General features: G+C 40.4%; 1 protein-coding gene across 3 annotated transcripts in view; it reads left to right on the top strand.

The window, feature by feature from the left end:
- Positions 1-6974: 6974 nt before the first annotated feature.
- Positions 6975-19258, top strand: part of RMDN2 (regulator of microtubule dynamics 2) — a 45755-nt gene continuing 33471 nt past the window's right edge. Inside the window, exons 1-5 of one of the 3 annotated variants that reach the window (XR_011094684.1) lie at positions 6975-7297; positions 8011-8474; positions 15885-16077; positions 17047-17149; positions 19187-19247. Coding sequence is in view for 2 of the 3 variants with exons in the window: in XM_068676449.1 (XP_068532550.1) it covers positions 7202-7297; positions 8011-8474; positions 15885-16077; positions 17047-17149; positions 19187-19247 (917 nt within the window). In the remaining variant the exon portion in view is untranslated. Of the gene's footprint in view, positions 7298-7350; positions 7578-8010; positions 8475-15884; positions 16078-17046; positions 17150-19186; positions 19248-19258 lie in introns of those variants that run through there. The other 2 variants (XM_068676449.1, XM_068676450.1) reach the window with 2 other exon arrangements.

The raw sequence follows: 19258 nt of genomic DNA, 5'->3' as shown, positions 1-19258 counted from the left end.
GGGCCCAGGAGTACTAGCACTGAAGCTGAGCTTTTGAAATCAATCAGGATGTTGTTCCTGATAAATAGTATTGGTAAACTGTAACTGTGACTTTGCTTTCCCAACAAATCAATTATCATACTATTTCTTTACATGGCAACCCTCCATGTACTACTCTTTTCCATGTATTAGAAAGTAAAACACAATGGAAATAGGAAGCTTGTGCTTAGTGCACGTTTTTCATCTCCTCGTGGTACTTAGAAGTAGATACTACAAAGAATACAGAATACCAACCAGAACCTAAGTAGCAACTTGACTTTTCAAACGTAAGTGTCTAAAACCATGCTGTTTTGCAGCTTGGATTGAGCTAACTTCTATGCTTTACTGTTGAACACTGATTATGGTCTTAGTGTCATCACAGATAAAGACTGCCATTGCCTCAAAGGGATTAAATCATAAAAAGAGATACAGATAAGAAAAAATGCACAGAGAAATCCATGTTTGTTTAGAAATAATGGTCAAGTTTCGTTGTTGCACCAGACTGCTGTTCAGCACAACTTTTTGGGAGAAGGCAGCCAAGATAAGCAGGGAAGCTGTCACAGCGTTGTGATTTTCTGCTCATCCTCCTGTTTCAGTTCAAAATAGATTGCAGGACATCTTGCCAAAGGTTGAAACTAAAGTCACATTTTTTTAAGACCAAAGAGAAAATGATGGTCACATGGGCTGACCTCAAATATATTACAATCCAAATATCTTTCTCCATTAATTTCCATGACAAGGTTTGTCTTGCAACAGGCAGAGGTCAGTATACCCTAGGCATATAAGAGCAAGTGTCAGAGTCACCTACAGCCAGAGGCAGATGGATGCTGCTGTCCTACTTAAGGAGCTGTTGCCCTTTGAAGGTGCCTTTCTCTACACAGAAGTTAGAGAAAGCCTATACCTATGCACCCTGGCAACACACTTAAATTCAGGAGGAAGGAATCCAGGTCACGGTCACCTTTGATGCAGAGACAAGCTCTCTAAGCCTTTAAAAATTTTACAGACTTTTTTCTACCTTCCTTTATTTCTTGCTTCTTTGGTTTTACCTTAGGTTTTTACTTTTGATCATTCTGCTTTTATTTGGTGCTTCTGTTCTACTGTTTCCCTTTCTCTTTGATATTTTTTTCTAAGACTCAGGGGACAAAATACTCAAAGCTGAATCTTTGTCCAGGGTCAGGCTACACAGAGCCACACCATGAGAATTAACTCGTTGCAGATCTGTGCTTGAAACAAGAGCAAACACCACAGAGAGCTCTGCTGCACTTTTAACTAGTGTATGAGATACCAGGTACTCTCCTCCTGGTGCAGGTGTTTTCTGGATACGAGCAGTTTAGTGCTGTTTTTCCTTTGTCCATGTGTCTGGTACCCTTTTCCCACTACAACAGTCCCAATCAGCCATGTATCCTCAAGGTGCACTTCCATGAGATGGGTCAAGTCAATCCAACTGCTCACTTTTTCTTTTAGCCCTTGGTCGTCTGCTCCTGCTTTCACCACCAACCTGTCAGAAAAGTAACTCAGCAAAAAAAATGGTTTTCAGATAAGTTGGTGAGTTGAGAGCCCCAGTGAACACTGATTTCAGGGCAGGGAAAAGTGGGAAATCAGTGCAAAAACTGGACTCCTGCTTGGTGTAGAAGCAAGCTGTTGTCCACGCAGCTTTGTTTTCCATTATTCTTCTTCCCACCCTCATCCTTTTTTTCCTCTTTTCCACACCTGAGACCCCCTATCTCCTGTTGCCTTACCTCTTATCTCTTATCTAGAGTTTTACCTCTTTACCAAAGATAAAATTAGTGAAAACCAAAGACTAACAGCTCTGTTTGTTCAGTGCCCCGCCACACCACCTGAACCTCTTGAGACCGACCTTGGTGAGGTGCCCAGCTAGCAGCACCCACCCTTAGCGGGATGCTTCTGCGTGGAGAGACTTCGCAGCCCGCCGTCCCGGCCCAGCTCCCTTTCCCCGAGGATTTCCCACAAAGAGACTCAGGCACGAGGTTTCCCGTTTATTGCCAGGCTGGAAACCCCACAGCAGCCTTACACCGCGAATCGGGAGCCGGCGAAAGCCTCCAGGCAGCGCCCAGGCCTCAGGGCCGCGACGGAGCCATCGGGCGGCGGCCCTCGGGCTCCCCCGCGCGGCCCCGTCACGGCGCCATGGCAGGGCGGGCCAGGGGGCGGTGTGCGTTGCTTCTGGTAAAAAAAGATGCCACAAAACCCTCCGTGGTCAGAGAGAGCAGCTCTCTGCGCCACGCTGGAGACCGGTTCCCTGCGTGACCCGCTGTTTTAGTCCCAGTCGTACGTCTTGGTTGCAATATTTTAAAAATTGGAGCAGCTATAGCGATGGAAACACGCGGACACAGCGCTCCCGTTCTTGACAGCTGGTTTTGATGCTCTCTTTGCACATTTTTTTTCCCCCAAAAGGTGGCAGCAGGAGAACGGCGAATGAGGAGGCTGCCCCAGTTACCTGCTGTTCGGCCTCCAGGGGGCTCTAGCTCGGATCCAGGGACAAAAAGCTCCTCAAACGCCACGACCAGGTGCAAACAGCAATTAAAATATTCTGCACTTAGGTTTTATTTTAACAGACCTGCTGAAAAAGCAAAACAAGGGACTTGAAACAATCTGCAAAGTCGAACGCTCTCTGTGTGTGTGTACGTACTTGCAAGTGTAAATATGCGCGTGCATTGACTGTAGTAAAAATCCTGTCTTCATGTTGTGTATAGCATAATTTTTATATATACAAGTACTTGTATAGCTATAACTTTAACATTTCATGGTATTGCTGAAAGGGAAATGCAAATGCTAAATGGTGAAATGATTTACTGAGGGACACGTACATGTCTGCAACAGAGCTAGGTACAGGTAGCTATGTGTTACCAGTCTCTCATCAACAGCACAGAAGGCTGTGAAAGAGTGGTGAATGTTGACAAGCTTCATGTTCACTCAAATTATTAGTAGTAAAATATTCACTATTTTAAACTTTATTTTATTGAAGGGATGTTTAGGAAGAGAAGTCTGTCATTTATTCTAAAAATATTTGAAAGTAGTCAAAGGTTGGATGTAGTGCTTAGGGACATGGTTTAGTGGGTGACATTGGTAGCAGGGTGATGGTTGGACCAGATGATCTTGAAGGTCTTTTCCAACCTTAATGATTCTGTGATTCTATTCTAGTCTTTGCAATGGTATCAGCTGAAAACTTTGATACGTAAATGACTTATTCTTTAGAGATAAAGAAAAATGTTCACTGAGTGGTTTTAGTTAGGCAGGGACTTGACTTCATGGGTTTGTTTTGTCTTGTTGGAGTGTTATGATGTCTTCCTTTTATGCTACAAGCCACAGCTAATTCGAGGGCTTATGGGAGATGCAGTTATGCTTGCCAGTGTAAATGTGTATTTACAGAGCAATGATTTGGGTTGGGTTAGGTGTGCACTGCTGAGGCAAATCTCCCAGTTGTCCCAACTTGGCAAGCTTTGCTTCACCCATTGGAACAGGCCTGGGACACTGGAACCACACTTTGGGAAGATCCACTGCAGAAGCATTAGGTATGCACGGAGTTCCTGAGAACAGGCCACAGCTCATCAAAAATTAACCTGGGGCATGGCAGGGATGTCATGGCCTCAGCACAGCTGCTTTGCCTCCAAATGCATGCCTGTCAGTCCCCACCACTTGATGATGTACACGTAGCTGTACTGGCCTAGATGAAAACTTGAAATCAGAAGGAAAATTTTTGACAAACTCAGAAAGGCTGGTACAAAAATGAGGCAGAAACGACGGAGGAATACACCATATCCCCTGAACAAAGTTAGTGTTTTTATGTGAAATTGCAGACATCGTAGGGACATATATTAGCCATACTGGAGGGACAGGTCTGTGGAGTTCAGAAAGGGGCACTGCCATTTGCAGGTAGAAACTGTAAAATTCTTTAAAATGCTTTTAAATGCTCTGAAATAGTATAGGGAAGCAGAAAAAAAAAAAAAAAAGAAAAAAGAAAAAAAAAGACGTTTCTTATTAAATAGAAGATTAAATAGAAGATTTAATTATTAAATTAAAGCAGGAGCAGCACTTTTTTCTTTTTTTTTTTTTCTTTTTTTTCTTTTTTTTCTTTTTTTTTAACACCATGGCATTAGTAACCATTTTTGCTTAGCTGAAATTGCAGCACTGGATCACATCAACACAATACATAAACTAACGGATGGTTCTGTTGGACTAATTCATTGAACTAATGAAGCCAAGTTTCCTATCAGGTTATATTTGGTAATTCAGTTCCCCCTGCAAAACGCATTTCTTCTGTGCGAATTCTCAGTTGTGTTACAAGGAGTGAGCAATATTCCTCAAAGTTGGGGAACAAGTTCAGAGTTTTCCCCTTTAAAACACCAAGTAATTCAAAGAAACTTTTCATTACTTTATTTCTCTGTTAAATCTAACTGTGATCAGTGAGAGATTCAAAAGTACTGGAGAGGATGCAGAGGTACAGTTACATGTGCACACACACAGGCATAAAATCAGTGCAGTTATAGCAATTCATCTCCTCTGAGAATTATGCTAAACAGTATATCTTTATTTGAAAAAAAAATATATATATATCAGTGCACTATTATTGATCCCCTATGACTCCAATTTATTAATTTTTCATTAAGGGCAATTGTCCAGGGGAAGAGCAACAGAGAATATTAACAAGATTTATCAAGATATATTTATGCAAGTCTGACAGTGAATGCTTTCCTTCCTTTTGAGGTAAGTTAGAATTTTATTTTATTTTATTTTAGAGCATATGACTAGGGAGAATTCAATAAAACTTGACAAAACAGTAGGATTTCTGACAGGCCGGTAGCAAGTCTGGTCAAAGGTATTTAAACTTTTGCAATATTTGGTGATTTATTAACAGGGTTTGATTATATGCTTACAACTGCTGAAATAATAAGTATGAAGTGTTACTAACAGACGAAAAAGTTTCTGTATTTGTTACAAGAAGCAGGTTAACATCTAGGTGGGGGCCATTTCCAGAAAGTAAAAAAAAGAAAGAAAAAAAAAAAATAAAAATTATAGCTAAAGAATTTTATGTTGATTGTAAAATGCAAATGGCTTTCATGCAGAAAATAGAAGACCAGTACGTTATTAATATACATCTTGGCTGGAAACAGCATACATTGGTTACTTATAATGCAATGGTGCTTTCACCCTTTGAACTTAATTGCTCAATAATAAGCTAACTTTTCTAGTCTGACACAAAGCTACCATCCAAGTTCAAAATATCCCAATAGACCAGTTAAACGACACAGCCTGGTGTTACACGAACAGTGCTGTGAGCAGGCAGGTGTGTCTGCGGTGCAGCTCGGGTGTGCTGAGCTCATCTGGCAACATCTGCCTGGGGTGGGTGGGGAGGAAGGCAGGATGTTAACAGGGTCTCATCACATCAGAGCTGCTGACCGTCATGAAACTTGCAGGAATCTCAGTATATTGACTTCTTTCTTTTTCTGTCAAAATTTTCTGAAGTTAATTTACAGATGAAGGAGCTACTGGGTGAAGAAAGTGTCATGGTATTAGGGGACAGCAGGACAGTGCACTGACAAGGTGGGAGCGTAAGCTCTGTCTCATGAAGTAGAGCTAAAAGTACACTGTTTAGCAATGAGCCTGACGTTGTCTAACAGACAGTGGTCTGGACTTGGATGTTTATTAGGACTTCAGGTACAAAGTCTGGTTTGAACTAGAAAAAAAATACACATGCAGAAGAACAGCACTTTTCTAAAAACAGTTCCTTTAAGTTTGCTTAGAATAGTTATCAGATTTAGGGCATTTTAATATGCCAAGTCTAGGTAAATCAGTGTTTAGGTCCCAGTATGGGGAGCTGTTGTCCTCTGGCAGGTGACACGCACGCAATGACTCCTACACTTCAGCATTGCAATGCCTGGGTAAGGTGGCTGCAGGTGCAAAGCAATTTAGGACATTGGATCCAGACCTGTGACCTGATTTTCAGAGTTGCAATGCATCCAGAGAAACTAATGGCAGATTTAGAAAGCAGTTCTCACAGACTATTATATCTGAAAGCAAGTTGCCTAGTCTAAGGCCGCAGGCCTGTTTCAGCTATGTTTGTCCTCAGATTAATTATCTTTTTAATAACCTTTCCTGTTTTATTTGGCTTATAGAAAGATTTTTGGCAAATGGTGTTGAAAAGAGAAAATACAAATAAAGGTTATCCAACAGAAATTTATTACCACTCCTAAACATTTGAAATACGATCAGCATGAGGATTCATGTAATCTAGTTTTGTTTTTAAACACTAAGGGATTATGTAATTTAAAATAATTATTTCTATCATAGTGAAAATTGTTCTCTGGAAATTAGTGAAGTTTCTATAAAATTGAAGAGCTTACAAATTTCAAATTATGAACATATGAACAGGCCATACTTTATTATTAATGATGATTATGATTATTATTATAACTGGGAAAATTGTAGAATATTGAAACAGGATTAATTTTTCCATCTTAATAGATGAACCTTCCTCTCAGGTTGTAATTTGGCCTCCCATAAGGCTCATTTCATCTTCAGGTTCTTAATGGAGAACTAGTTAGCAGTTACAGTTATTATAAAGGAAATCTTTGTGCAAAGATAAAGAGATATTAGACTATGAGACTAAAAGATGGATTTATACTTGTTAATTTGCATTAAGACTGAAATTCTGTTTGGGAACACAATTTATGTTCCTGGTACCTGTTTAAGGTGTTTTTTGTTGTTGTTGTTGTTTGTTTGTTTGTTTGTTTTTAATAACTTTTCTTTGTTCCTGAGTGACATGGCTGGGGAAAGCTCCAACTGTTGAAGATCAATCTCTTGTCCTGCAGTCGTAATAATTTCAGTAAATGCCTTTTGTGTGGGCCCTCGCAGAAGAACCTGAGTTTGTTTCGCAGTTCTGGCAGGGCACGTTGTGCACGGGCACCCTCCAGGAGCCTTCAGGACAAGGCTGGGCACAGCGAGTTGTCTCCAATGGTCCTTTCTACCAAGCCAGCAACAGGAGGAAATACTGCCATAAGGGGAAAGAATGGTCTTGTGCCACGGGTACGAGTTTGGGGCTGTAGGCGCAATGCATCCCACACCCTGTCAGACTCAAGTTCCTCCTTGACTTTGGGCAGAGTGCAAGAGACTGGAGAAACACGCTCAGTTTGGGGCTGGCAGGTGCCTGAGGTACTATTAAGCCTTCATGCAGCCTGTCAGGGCTTTTTGGTGCTTGTGCAGCACCAGGCCTCCCCCGCTGCAGCGCACACCCCCCCTCTGCCTCCTGGAAGTAGCAGCAAAGGTGAAGCTCGCAGAAACCAGCACCGGCAGCCCTCAGGCAGAGCCATAACAGCACAAGCCGCCCCTGAACGGCCACGCCGCGCACCCCCTGCGGCAGCCGCGGCTCTCGGGGACCCGGGGACCCGCAGCCGGCCCGGGGCTGCCGTAGGGCGGGCCCCGGTAGCCGTGCCCCGAGGCCCGGCCGCTGCCTCCCTCGCAGGCCCGGCCCCCTGGATCCGGGTCTCGCCGCCCCCAGCGCCGCAGCGGGGCCGTGAGGCGCGGCGGGCCCCGGGCCGGGCCCGGTAGGTAGCGGGGGGGAGGCGGCGGCGGGCGCGGGGTGGGCGCCCTGTGGGGAGGCGGCCGCGGGGACCCCCCCTGCTGGGCTGCGGCCCGACAGCTGCGGCAAGCCGAGGACAGCGGGTTTGGGCGTTAAAAAAAAAAGAAAAATGTCAGCTTAAAGCAGCCGGGAGGTCAGAAGTGAAGGCTGCGGTGCTGTGCGGGTAGGGCAGCGTGCTGCCCCCCTGCCCCCCCTCCGGCAAAACAAGTCGCTGCCGGCTCGGTTTTGCTGTCATTGCACACAGGCTGCTGTTGCAGAAGCTGCTGGAGTTGCACTCTGGCTTCCTATCTGCACCGGTTATCCCAGCCTCAAGCTTTGGCGATTTAAAAGCGCAGTCAGTCGTTTGGGTAGAGGGGGAGAGCGTCTTTAACTCTGTGACTGTTGTCTCCCAATTGTAGGAGAGCGCAGAAATGTCTCGCTTTGAAAATAAAGGACTGATACTGGGCATCATGGCAGGAACTGCCGGAATAAGCCTGGTCCTGATCTGGTACCGCAAGGTCCGAAAACCTGGTGCAGTTGTGCGTATACCTGACTTTGCAGATGTAGGTAACAAGCTTAATTCTGTAGGCATTCAACATGAAACTCATAACGAGCAAGGGGCAGTAATGGTCTTACACAGGAGGCAACTGCAGATACTAGAAAAATTGAATGACTTGCTAATAAGCGTGGATGAACTGAAGAGGGAGGTGAAGTTTCTGAAAGAAGCTATTCCAAAGCTTGAAGAGCTTGTTCGAGACGAGCTCCAAGGGAAGGGAGATGCTCAGAGAGTTAGCCCGTCACACAGAGCAGCAAGGCGGAGAAAAGCTGAGACAACTCCTGCAAAAGAAGCTACCAGCTCTGAGGAGGCAGAAAGTGAAGGAGGGTGAGTCGATAATATTTTGTTTATGCATTGCAATTTGCATCAATACGCGTGTGAAACTTTGTATTGTAAACAGTGGCCCTTCAAAAGTTCTACGTATATTTTAAAGTTCTCTCCAATCAGGAAAAAAATCAGATGTTTTTAAATCAGAGAGAACTCTGGATGACCACCTGTAAGTCTGCACGACACGTGAAGCTGGTTTAATACGAAGCACATTACAGATTTCTACCAGCCTGTTTGGCAACCATCTGATGCAGTATTGCTACATAGCTATGTAATGAGAGGCAAAGTTCATGATAATGCTGTGATTTTAAGAGTGCTTCCAGTAAGATAGTAGTCTTGTCTCAGGTCTCTGATAGAACTTGTTCAAACTGTAGGAGTGCTCTTGTGCTTTTCATGGTAATTGTCTCCCTTGGGCCTTACAGATGAGTTCTTACAGTGTTCTGCCAAAAGGTATTACACACCATGGAAGTTATGTCTGAATGCAAAGCATGTACAAGTGGCAGTTTGTTTATATGCATTTGCTATTGCGTATGTTTCCTGCTGGCTTAAAATTAAGCGTGAGGGATTTCAGGTACTGACTAAGGTATAAAGTTCCTGGTTTTGATCATGGCGTTTAGTCCCATTGTGGTTAATGGGGGCTTCAGTTGAGGAGCATGCTGAAGGAGTTCAGGAGAACATACCAGGAGTTCAGGAGAGGGGCTATATTTTCCTATTGTCATATGTTGCCTAATAGACCCTACAGTAGTAATGTGAAAATGGTGATGACATTACTTTCCAGTAATTACATCGTCGTTTTGATATAATCAGATTAGATACTTGCATGCAGTTTAATCAGGGCGTGTTTATAGTAAATGTGTTTTTTTTTTTGGTACCACCTCCTTGGTGTGGTATACAGACATAATGCTGCCTACTCTGGTATGTAAATTGTCCATTGTAAGTCACTTTTTTTCTTTTCTTTAAGGAGGCTTTAATCAACTATAATATTCTGAAGAGAACAGAATACTGCACATAATAATTAATGAAATGCTACTTTTGAAGAGTTTCTTCATATTCATTTTAAATTCCTGTGGGCAGAATTTCTTCTTGTGTTATATCCCAGCTCGCATGCTTTGTGAGACTTTTATTTTGAGACCATATTTTGAAATTCCACAATTATATTACAAATTAGTTCTTCATTTTTTCTTTACTTTAAATATTCTGTATTGACAAGGGTCATCAGAAACATTTCCCCTTCATGTGGCATTCAATTGTTTCAGTTCTATAGTTCCTCAAATTGTTTATTTTTGGGGGGTAGGTTTGCAGAGGCCTCTGCACTGAGCATAAAATAGTTGGAGATGTAGGTAAGGCTAAAGCATGGGTTTACAAATAATCAGGTTCCCAAACACTGGATAGTTGTTATCCCACACCTAGCAATTGGGATCGCCACATTTTCTCATCAGGACAGATGCATTGCTGTCTGAGAACTAACCAAAGAAGCTTGTCTGTTCAGGTTTTTCTCTGTGATGAAGAAACTGATGAGATGATCTGACACAAGTGATTAGAGCGTGCAAGAGCTTTGAATGTGTCCTTAAGAGAGGCCTTTCCTGACGAATATTTGCGTAGAATTGAAAGGAAGGAAGAGAATCCAAGGTTATAGATACCCAAGTGACTAATACTATGTGCTTTATCAGTGCTATTTTTTAATCTCCTTTGAAAAGAGTTTTTTTTGTGTGCGTTTTTTTCATAACACCTTGTACTTGATGTGTTTGTTTTGCATATCTTCTCTTTTTAAGATAGTTTGATTTCATTTATGTGATTTTCTTTTTGTATTTTTTCCTCCCCTTATAAACGGACGTAGGGTATTAAGCCTACTGCCTAGCGTGCATACAGTTCAATTTTATATAGGTTATTTTGAGGTCATATGTAACGTCAGTGGCAGTTGTGCTTATGCTGTGAGAGGTTATAACAACACAGATTTTTTTCTGGTTAACACGCATCAGAAATTCATGTATTCTAAGTATAAACACCATGTGCCTTGCTTTTTGTTCAGTGGTGAATCCACTTAATATTTTTTTGTGAATTTTTTTTTTTCATTTTTTGTACTCTATCTGAGATAAAGTACCTGCAAGGTGTTTCACTGCCCCAGCAATATTTTCATGATCCAGAAGACAGGATTTTATTTGTGTTAAGCAATTCTGGTTTTAAATGACACACAGGTAGGTGCTGGGAATTGGCAAATGAAGTAATCATAAGAGTCTTATGCACTTGTGCTAAATAACTACATCAATTTCAGATTTGAAGAATTCTCCCAGCTTTTAATACTACCTTTTTTTTTTAAATTTATTTATTTTTTTATTTTATAAACTATTTGATTCTGGCAGTCCTTGTTATGACCCTGACTGCTTTGATCTGTTTTGGTCATATTCCCAATGTCACTGTTGGTATTTAACACCTTGGAGATAGAAGCTTTATATTTTGCCTTCCAAAAGTTACGTGGGAATTCTAAGTGGAAAAATATCCCTCCTCCCCCTTTTAAAAATAGATTTAGATATATCTTTACATAATAAAAGCTATCCTGTAGGAATGTGTGCTGGATGCATGAGACACTGACTGAATGCTGAAGAGTTCTGGTTTCCATCATTTATTCACTCAGTCCTTAAGATTTGAGGATTTGTAACAATCACACTTTCATTTACAAATAGAATAGATTGTGTCTGGATGATCACCCGGCTTGCAGAGTTTCACCTAATTCTGCCCTACTTGTCACTTTAAAGCCGCTTCCTCCCTGGTGCAGCACTGATGAACCGTTGACACCAGCGTCATGTTTGGCCCCAGTCTTCAGCAAGGCTTTGCTTCACCCAGGCTTTTCAAAATGCTTTTGGCATCAGTCACCGGAAAGGTTCACAGCAGTAAATAGTTTTCCTTCCTATGTTTTATTTATAATTTTTCTCTTAACATTTCCCTTCCCTGCTTCTAAGAATTTCTTCGCTTAACCATTTCTTCGTTTATTTTTGCTGCCCATTTGTTTTCAGTGCAATCTTCGGCTGACCTGACTCTGGTTTGGCAAACTTTTCCTCAAAGGCTGTTTATCAGTACTGTTGGGTGTGTGTGCTCTACTGGGTCATCCATGCCAATCTGATCCAGCTCAGTCTGTGACATATAATCACCTTTCTACTGAATTAGCTGGAGCGGATGAGACAGGGTTTGTGTCAGCTTACGACTTTTTAAGTTGCCGGGAAAACAAGAGATGATGTTTGATCCGTCTCAAAGTTGGGGTGTTGTGAACGGCCAATACCTGGTTAGGCCCTGTGCCTGCCAGTTAAAAGGCAGGCCAACAATTTCTGAACCAGCAGAGCAAGTTTACACCCCAGCAGTGTTTTATACCAGGTAGCTCAGTTGTTTTGTGTGTGTTTGTATGTTGTGTGTTTTTTTTGTTCGTTTGTTTGTTTTTGTTTTTAATGCAGTACTACCTGTCTGGATTTTGGAACAGCTTAGGCGCAGTGTGGTGAGTCACTAGCATGGTTTCCATTTGCTCTTTGGACTTTGAACAGTCCTTAGTGATCCAACAGAGTCCTGTGGTTGATCATTGCTCCTCACGTTCTTATCACTGTTTTCTCTTTTAAATAAAATCTATTGGTAATAAAGGTGAAAACAGTTCACACTGATGGTAGACAGTTTTCAAGTTCTTTGAATTCCTCAGGTATTGGTTTGTCACATATAAATATTCACTTTTCATAGAATCTAGGTTGGAAATGACCTTCAAGATTGTGCAACCATAGAATTGTAAAATGGGTTGGGTTGGAATGGCCCTGAAAGACCGCCTGATTCCAACCCCCTGCCATGGGCAGGGACACCTCCCACCAGACCAGGCTGCCCAAAGCCCCATCCAGCCTGGCCTTGAACACCTCCAGGGATGGGGCAGCCACAGCTTCTCTGGGCAACCTGTGCCTCACCACCCTCATAGTGAAGGATTTCTTTCTTATATCCAATTTAAACCTACCTTCTTTTAGTTTAAAGCCATTCCCCCTTGTCCTATCACTACACTCCCTGTAGGCCCCCTTTAGGTACTGGAAAGCTGCTGTAGGGTCTTCCTGGAGCCTTCTTTTCTCCAGGCTGAATAACCCCAACTCCCTCAGCCTGTCTTCACAGGAGAGGTGCCCCTCTGGACTTGTTCTAATAGGTCCATGCCCTTCCTGTGCTGGGGCCCCAGAACTGAATGCAGTACTCCAGGTGGGGTCTTACAAATCCCCTCCCTTGCCCTGCTGGCTACTCTGCTGTTGATGCAGCCCAGCGTAAGGTTGGCTGTCTGGGCTGCAATCACACCTTGCCAAATCATGTTGAGTTTCTCCCAACCGTCACACCCAGGTCCTTCTCCTCAGGGCTGCGCTTGATCCAATCACATTCAAACATTTTCTATTTATCATCTGATTAAACTTCTTGCAGGAAAACACCAAGTGAAATAGTAGATATCAGTGTTATTATGCCTTGCTTTACAAATGTTTTATGTAATGACACTTCATCCTTTTTTGTTGATTTCCAGTTTGGATTACTTTGGTCATCCATTAGACTAGCAGTTTTTGGACTGTTGAAACACATGCATTAATTTGCTTTGGTTTAATACTAATATATATATATATATATATATATATATATATATATATAATTTTATAGCTCTTTGTAACATGTAGTTTGCAATTCTACAATGAGCAGATGAATAAGCCTGCTAGCAGGTTTGTTGAAATGAATTATCAAGCTCCTTGAATTGTAGCTTTATATCGTTAATATCTGTTATGCTTTTATTTTGTCCATAAGTGTTTGGAAATACTCCCTGTCTTGAAATAAAACTTGCTTCAGTTCAAACTGGTAAAGTACGGCTTACCCCATTGTTAGGAAAAATCCTAGCTCTTTATTTTTTAAAAGGCTGTGTTGCCTTCGTAGCATGTTATGTTTTCATGCTTAAAAAGTTTCAACCACGATATGGACTGAATGGAGAGCTAGTAAGAAAATGTACGTCATCAGAAACAAACCAGAAAAAAAGTTCTTTGTGCCTCATTTGCCAAAATGGTTGAAATGGTATTTAATATTTGATACTCGATTAAATCACCTTGCTGTTATTTTACCCCCGTGACTCCTGAGCAATGTGGGAGTTTGCCTGGGTTGCCTGGCTTGTGAGGTGGGAACTCAGCACGAATAAGTTACGGAGGCCAGGGCTGTCACCTTTGTGGTCTCCCTGGAAGAAATGCCAGGAGGCAGCTGTGTCAGCTCTGGAGCTGTAGGAGTAGAGACGAAGGAGGAAGGGCCTTCTGAAAGCACTATTTTTATTTTTCTTAGAAATTAGGGGAGAAACTTAGAGGAATGCTGATGCATCTCAGGTGGTAACTAACATGCCCAAGCTTAACCACGTGATGTTATTTACACTCCCTTGAACATTTTGGTATCAGGACAATTAATTTCTGTCCTTCTCTTGAAAAACTCTGTTCACTTCAAACCAAGCTAAAGAGGATTTTAAACATTTTGATTCTTTCATTTGCAAATGGAAATAAACTTTGCTCAGAACAGCAACATAGAAGCTCCAGTGCCTTAGCTTAGCTCAGTGTCTGACTGATGTGAGCAGGCACAGGGTAGTACAGTCTGTTGCAGTTCCCAGAAATTACTGGCATTATCTTACACTGAAAATAAAAATATTTACTGTTGTGTTTTTCATTCCCCAGAGGTTGTTTGATAGGTATTGGTTGAAAAGCGAATTCAAATTGTTCCCTCTGCGGTTTCTCAGCACAGCCATGGCCCAGAGGTCATGTTTCCCTAGGAGAGGTGGAATGAGAAGGGCTGATGCAGTACGGTCTGATCCGAGGACCTCATTCTTCCATGGTTAGCTCCTTAGTTAGTGCTCCTACAAATTCAGCTTGAATATGATGGGATTCTGCGTCCACTTCAGTACAACTATGGAAGAACAATATGCTCTGGTTTTAAAGATGTTTCAGAAAAGCAAAATAAACATTCACTGACTTATGAGTACAGACTCTGAGGATGTAATATCGGTTTTATTATCAACTTCAGCATTATCAAGATTTGCTGTTATAGAAAGCAAATCTATAGGAATCTATGAGGTTTCTCATCTCTGCTCCGCTTTATGTTGTGTGGCTTTTTTATTTTTTTTTTTTTGGGGGGGGGGAGGGTTATTTGTTTGAACATGTATGTACATTTTAAATGTATTTTTTAGTAAATACAAAACTTTTTAGACTCGTCTTTCCCATATTACTTTGTTAATTTGGCAGAGAAATCGTCATGCCACATCTTGCTTCGTAAGTAGCTGTAAATGGTCATTTACAAGGTGCAAGTGGATCTGCCGATGTTTTAGGTCTGGTCACTTCCTAAAGCAACTTCTTAAATAGAATATTTGAAAACCATAATAATTAACCTCCATTCATATTGCTAACACTCTGTACTGGTTACATAGATGCAAAAATCAGTTTTTATATATTTTGACTGTCCTGATTATTGAGTTACTTGATGTATCTAGTGTGTTGCAAGCTTTTTCTGCTAGTAGTTACCGTTTAAAAATCTCTCAGCTTAGCAGCTAATACTTCTAAATTATTATTTTTCATTAGAACAAGATTATCAAAAGTTAAATGCAAAAGATCAGGCTTTTCTGCCCATATTAGGACATAAGCAAATGGTTACTTTTTAAAAGTAAATGCTGTTCAGCTGCTTTATGTGAGGGCACTAATATATGCTCAGTCCTTTGGACAGTAAGGCCACCTACTTATCTCTGTGAGGTATTTATGGCTTTTGCAACATTTCTTTGTCCTTGCCTGCCTTGTGCTGAGTACTTCTGTGCTGAGCGTAATGAATTAATATAAGCTCTTTCCCAATTTCAGATATTCTGACCTTCAGAATGTACAAAAGCTAAGGAAAGAAATTGATAACAATGATATTATCACTTATATTTAGATCTTTGAAGTGTTTAACAGAACGTTGTGTGAGTGATTCTTACAGCACTTGTGGTTTGGTTAGTAAGCCTGTGCCCATTTCAAAAAATACAGAAATAGAGGCCAAGAGTTCAAGAGGCCTATTCAGGGTTGCAAAGCATGTCATAATACACATTAATGATTTAAAGTGTTCTGTGTTAGAAACACAAGGACACATGTGTTTCTAATATGTATCTAAATTTTTTCAATGTAGTATTAGGCAGGACAATATAATTATTTGCCTGTTGTGTTTGGAATTATGGTTATCCTTTTGAAGATAAAGGTCCTGTAACAACAATAAGCTTGATTCCATGTATTAAAAAATTATTTAAAATTATTTTCAGGACAAACTGAATAAATTACGCTCTGTTTTTTTTTTTGTTTTTTTTTTTTTCATTTTAATTTCATAGTAATTTACCAATATTTGTAGAAAAGATGGTTATTTATTTTCTGTGTTTTTTAGTTACCTCACAGCTCATACCGATACTGAAGGAGACTCTGAGGAAGAAAAGGGGTGTAAGAAACCATCTGATGTCACTGTGCAGTCAGAAGAAGAAGAGCTACTTACTCTTCTACGGCAGGTGGACAGTTTGCACAAGGGTTCAGAAGATGATAAAAAGGAGGGCTTCAGGCTGCTGCTTGAGAAAGATGACAAGGTATTAAAGGGTAAACTTAATATTATGTTGCTATTAGCTTATGGTTAGCTCTACCTCTGAGAACTTCCTTAATGTAAGCATAAAAATACACACAGGAACAGAAGATGAAATTTCATTCTCACTTTAAAAATATGATGAAAAATAAATATTTCAAGATGGTACCAATATTCATGTTGGGTGGGCATGGAAGTTGCTTTATTTTATATACCACCCAGGCTCAGTAATTTGGAATCTTTGTTTGGTATGTGTATTCTTACATGCAACAAAGAAATATATCATGGGCTTTTCTTCTAGATAAGTTAAACTTTCTTTGCTGGCTTTAGAATTGCCCATAGGAGAAAGTCTTGTGGAGTAAGATAGTATCCTGACCAAGTGTCCTGAAGAAATGACATTATGAGCCTGTAATCTGCTTATACCTTTATGGTAATCTTCGTGTGAATTTTTCCTTTGATGACTTTACTATGTACTTGTGTAACTCTTGATAAAATTTCAAAATGTTTTATGGTTATTGCTTTTTTCAATGTATCATTTTCTTCTGATTTGACAGACATAAGTAGTTCTGATTATATTTTTATTTACATATTGAAATACCCAAGCAAGTAGATGAGGTACTACTTGAAAGTGAATGTTGTGCACATTTCATTCCTAAATAAAATATGCATCACACCATTCAGGGAGCTGTTGTGCTTTACTGGGTTACCTTTATATTTTTAATTAAAAAACAACTTTAAAACCATTTTTTTGAAATAAAATTATTTAGACTGTCTAGGGTATTTCCAAAAGCTGTCTTCTCCTTTGGCAATTGAAAATTGGTATCTGTTTCATATGGAAATTAGAAGTTCTATAGAAGGATACAAACTGTCCAATGGTTTATGCCATGCTCCTCTAACCTACTCTAAGTATTATTAAAGAAAGCTGTGTAAATCCCATTCTGATCAGTTTAATTACTCAGCTGTCCTCTACTTTCAGTATGAAAACTGTGTGGACTTTCTTTGGAGAGTTGCACGTGCTTATGGAGATATGTTTGAGATGACTGCTGATACTGAGGAGAAGAAGAAATATGTTTCTGATGGTAAATACATAAAAAATGTTTGTGTATAATGTCATGTGAATGTGGTGAAACATTATTTGAGCTTCAGTACATTTTTCCAATCCAGTAAATGTGAGCGTTTTTACTGCAGTAAAAATGTTTTGCACGAAAAAATGCAACCTTACCTAGCTTCAGTCCAGTCTTTCCTCATCGCAAAGATCTGAAATTGGTGTAGAAGTATTGCTGGACACGACTGAAGGCTGTTGGCTCTGGATGGTGCCTTAAAATACTTTATTTTGATAAGAATCAGATGGAAAGAGAATGTGTTGACAACATCTGTCTTCTTTAAAGGAAGGTTTGTTTTTCTGCTTTTCTGAGGCAAAGGAGCACTCCTACAAACTAGCAGCCTCTTTTGTGGTGGTGGTAGGGGTAAAACAGTGAACCTGAGAACTTAGAAGTTGAGAACTTAGCCTTGTCAGGGGTTCTGATTTTCTTCTTCATAGGTCTTTTTTTTTTTTTCCTGTTGTTGCTTTTAAAAGCGTCTTCCCCCCCCCCCCCCCTTTTTTTTCCTGTCTAGTTGTATTTTACATTTACAGTAAAAAGTTCGCAGTTTACATTTCCCTTTTTATTTTGGACCTTCCCTTGACTGCAATAAAGCCTACTTCTTTTCTACCTGTGTCACCCTACTCAGGTCTGTTTGACGCATTGTTCTTATGGTAATCCTTTTTGCCTGTATCTGAGAATGTCTCTCTCTCTCCTTTATTTATGCATTTCCTCTCCCTTTTTTTTGCTGCAGCAAATTAAGGTTATGTAAGTATATTCATAACATTCAGGTTGTTTTATCTTTTGTGACTATTTTCACGTATTTAATTATTTATTTATTTTTCCTGTCAACAGTGACACCATCACTGAAAAAGCAATTTTGACTGCCCTTTGTCATCCTTGAAGGCAGTGTCATGCTTGTGGGCTGTCATTACGTATTCTATAACTAACCTTAGCTTGTCCAGTTTCCCCATCCCTATCCTTTTATCATCTAAATGCTCATGAAGACTTGTGCTATCTTAACTACTTAATTGATACTCTCTTTGCTTTAGTAGCAGCTTAGCTTCTTTGTATGTAAGTTGCATATTGCTGTGAAGATTATGACACAAACTATGTTACAACAGTGAACTCTGTTGTTGCATCCTTTGCCTTTACCAGTAACTAGATGTCACCTCTGTTGCAGGAAGATAATGGCATAGCAAAAGACAGGGAGAGAAGGAATGATGTTTGGACTTAGGTGTTGAGTAATCAGCCTTGTCTGTCTCATTCTCACAAAGTGCTGGGTGGCGGCAGCCTTTTTTCTCTGTTTTTGGAAGTAGTGCAGAGGGATTGAGGCTGCGGGGGAGCTGGCAGTAGTTTTGTGTTTTTCTTCATTCCACTAGGTTGGAGGATTGTGTATGCTGCTCTTTGTTTTTATGCAGTTAACTAGTAATACAGAAATGTCAGTGTGGTTTAATTTGTTGCAGCTGATGTCTTGCAAACTGTAAGCATCTCCTCTGAACTTCTTACTGGGTGTGTGGGTTTGATCAAGCCACCTACTGTCATCTTTATTCAGTTAAAAGTGGAACCTAATGAAGGTCTTTGTACTGGAAATGAAATTTAACTAGTTCATTCTGTACCCAAGGCAGAAAACAGCTCTGATGTTCTTTTTTTTTTTTTTTTTTTCCTTCTCTCTGACAGGTGCTTCTCTAGCCTGCTTTTAAGGGAATTCTATCTTACAAATGCAGCCACCTTCAACAGTCTTGTCTAATCCTTCCCTGATTTAGTTGCATCAGAATTAATGAAATGAACTAAGAGAAAATACAAAACAGCAACAATTTTATATATATATGTTTATATATATAAATAAGATGGGGGGAGAACACATATATATGTATGTAAATGATGTAAAGCCATGATTGTCAATCTATATGTTTGTAAGAGGAAGAAGCAATTTATTTGCAGCTAGAGTATATCTGATTTCTTGGTTGTAAGAGTTGCCTAAGATGTGGAAGAGTACAATGAATCCTTTAACATCATATTGTGTTCCTTTTACAGGAAAGGATAAAGCTGAAAAGGCTGTCCAGCTGGATGCCAGCAGTGCTGAGAGTCACCAGTGGTAAGTTTGAG

The sequence above is a fragment of the Anas acuta genome, chromosome 3, assembly GCF_963932015.1.
Source record: "Anas acuta chromosome 3, bAnaAcu1.1, whole genome shotgun sequence".
NCBI classification, from domain to species: domain Eukaryota; kingdom Metazoa; phylum Chordata; class Aves; order Anseriformes; family Anatidae; genus Anas; species Anas acuta.
This window is presented reverse-complemented; position numbering and strand designations above follow the sequence as displayed.